Source organism: Somniosus microcephalus, unplaced genomic scaffold (genome assembly GCF_052327205.1).
Source record: "Somniosus microcephalus isolate GS21.2 unplaced genomic scaffold, FLI_Smic_1.0 unresolved_chr8, whole genome shotgun sequence".
NCBI lineage: Eukaryota > Metazoa > Chordata > Chondrichthyes > Squaliformes > Somniosidae > Somniosus > Somniosus microcephalus.
The window spans coordinates 32,137,983-32,140,622 of record NW_028225186.1 but is presented as its reverse complement, the minus strand read 5'-3'; the positions used below and the strand labels follow the sequence as shown (position 1 = coordinate 32,140,622).

Here is a 2,640-nt window from a genome sequence, read left to right as displayed (position 1 = left end):
ACCTTGCGCCTCACCTCCAGAGCTGTGACCATTATGTCCAGATCACCCTCTGAGAAGCGCAGGGCACGCTGACGGGCCTTCTCTGGCGTTGCCATGACTCCCTGGGGCTGAGCAGCAGTGTTGAGGCCTCTTTGCAAGGCTGCAGTGTGCAGGGCGTGGCAGCAGACCAATTCGTCCCTTCCCCCTTTAAGAGCTGGTCGGCGCCACGGGGTCTGCTGTCAGTCCAAAAATGACCGCACCCGCGCTGCGCCCCGCCTGGACGCTATCCCTCTGGACCACCGGCTTAGCGCCTAAAGAGAGTAGTGGAACGCCGCTTTTAACGCTCCACCAACCTCTTAGGGCGAAGCCACTGAATTCCCGGCAACGGGGCGCTACTTTGGGGCGGGCGCTAACTTCGGGCGGGCGCTAAGGTTAGCGCCCCAAAACTGCCTATACTGAAAATCTAGCCCATCGTATAGCCCAGTTATATTTATAACTGCAGTGCACTTGTGGATAGTATCGTAGCATTTGCATATTACAGCCGTTCAGTTTAAATATAATTGCCTGTAATTATTACATGTCAAGGGATGCAGCTTCTCTATTTTGCGGTTGCAATCATTTTCTGTTGTAAATATAATGGATATTCTAAACAGGAGCAGGAATCCAAGCAGAAATTGCCCCCTCACTAACGCAGGGGCGTAGAAGTGAATTGCACTGCTCCAAATGCTGACTGATCCTGGGACACAAAGGCTTCCTGAGGGGCTCTAGTCCATTGTATCTGCTACCTTGGGTGGTGCTTTTGTCTGCTGGGTTGAAGGTACATCCAGCATTTAAAATCACATTGATGAAACATCTGTAAATGTGATGTTTTATTTATTCCCATTTAATTTATTGATGGATCATTCTTACAATAATGCTTGAATTCAGCTGTACATTGATAATAGAATTAGATTATGTCTTTGAATATCTCTAATGATTTACACATTTCACACCGAATTCCCGAAGGCTGTGTTGCTTGTCCGGTGCTAGGTTTAAGGACATCTCCTCTGGGCTGGAGAGAAACTTAGAGTGGGAGGGGGAGGATCCAGTTGTCGTGGTCCATGTTGGTACCAACGATATAGATAGGAGAAGGAAAGAGATTCTGCTGAGGGAGTTTGAGCAGCTAGGGGCCAAATTAAAAAGCAGAACCACAAGGGTAATAATCTCTGGATTTCTACCTGAGCCACGTGCAAATTTGGCTAGGGTAAATAAAATTAGGGAGGTAAATGCGTGGCTCAAAGACTGGTGTGGGAGAAATGAGTTTTGCTTCTTGGGCCACTGGCATCAGTACTGGGACTGGAGAGAGCTGTTCCGTTGGGATGGACTTCACTTGGCCAGTGCTGGGACTAGAATCCTGGCGAATCGAATAACTTGGGCAGTAGAGAGGGCTTTAAACTAATTAGTGGGGGGGAGGTTTTAAAGAGCTAAAAATAAAAATGACAGTGGAGAAGGCATTAGAGCAAGGTTGCAGTGGAGGAATTAAAAACCAGAGCGTGTCAGGAAGGGACAGAATGTATAATGATAAAGGTAAAGTAGTAAAAGGGGAAATAGCAGGAATACATTGTCAGAAAACATATTTGAAAGTTCTTTATCTGAATGCACGCAGCATTCATAACAAAATAGACGAGTTGACGGTACAAATAACTGCACATGGTTATGATCTGGTGGCCATTACGGAAACATGGCTGCAAGATGATCATGACTGGGCACTAAACATACAAGGGTATTTGATAATTAGGAAGGACAGACAGGAAGGAAAGGGAGGTGGGGTTGCTATGCTAATCAAGGATCGAATCACTGCAATAGTCAGAAATGTTATTGGGTCAAAGGATCAGGATAGTGAAACAGTTTGGGTGGAGATAAGGAATAATAGCGGGAAAACGTCACTAGTGGGTGTAGTCTATAGGCCTTCTAACAGTTGCAACTCTGTTGGTCGGAGTATATATCAGGAAATAGTTGGGGCTTGTAATAAGGGAACAGCTATAATCATGGGGGATTTTAACTTTCATATTGACTGGACTAATCAATTTGGGCATGGCAGCCTGGAGGAAGAGTTCACAGAATGTGTTAGGGACAGGTTACTTGAGCAGAATTTAACTGAACCAACCAGGGGGCAGGCAATCGTAGATCTGGTCCTGTGTAATGAGACAGGATTAATAAAAAATATCCTAGTAAAGGATCCCCTTGGAATGATTGACCAAAATATGGTTGAATTCCAAATTCAGTTTGAGGGTGAGAGTGTTGGATCTCAAACCAGCATACTGAGCTTAAATAAAGGAGACTATGAAGGTATGAGAGTAGAATTGACTAAAGTGGACTGGGAAAGTATATTAAAGTTTAAGACGGTACAAGAGCAGTGGTCTACATTCAAGGAGATATTTCACATCTTTCAAGAAAAATATATTCACTGAGGAAAAAGGGGAGTAAAAGAGAAGACAGCCATCCGTGGCTTCGTAAAGTAATAAAGGATAGTATCCGACTGAAAACAAGGGCATTTAAAGTAGCCAAATCTAGTGGGAGGATAGAAGATTGGGAAGCATTTAAAGCCAGCAAAGAATAACGAAAAGATTAATTAAGAAGGGGAAGATAGATTATGAAAGTAAACTAGCAAAAAATATAAAA

The 2,640-nt window shown here is 44.1% G+C and overlaps 1 protein-coding gene across 1 annotated transcript; it reads left to right on the top strand.

The window, feature by feature from the left end:
- The first annotated feature begins 1,427 nt into the window (after positions 1-1,427).
- Positions 1,428-2,429, top strand: LOC147085833 (uncharacterized). The gene has a single exon (XM_085979159.1). The coding sequence runs from the start codon at positions 1,455-1,457 to the stop codon at positions 2,427-2,429; it is 975 nt and encodes a 324-aa protein (XP_085835285.1). The 5' UTR covers positions 1,428-1,454.
- Positions 2,430-2,640: the final 211 nt, after the last annotated feature.

What these genes read in the sequence shown, in the direction of transcription:
- LOC147085833 (XM_085979159.1), top strand. Translation starts at nt 1,455, where the DNA reads ATGACAGTGGAGAAGGCATTAGAGCAAGGTTGCAGTGGAGGAATTAAA.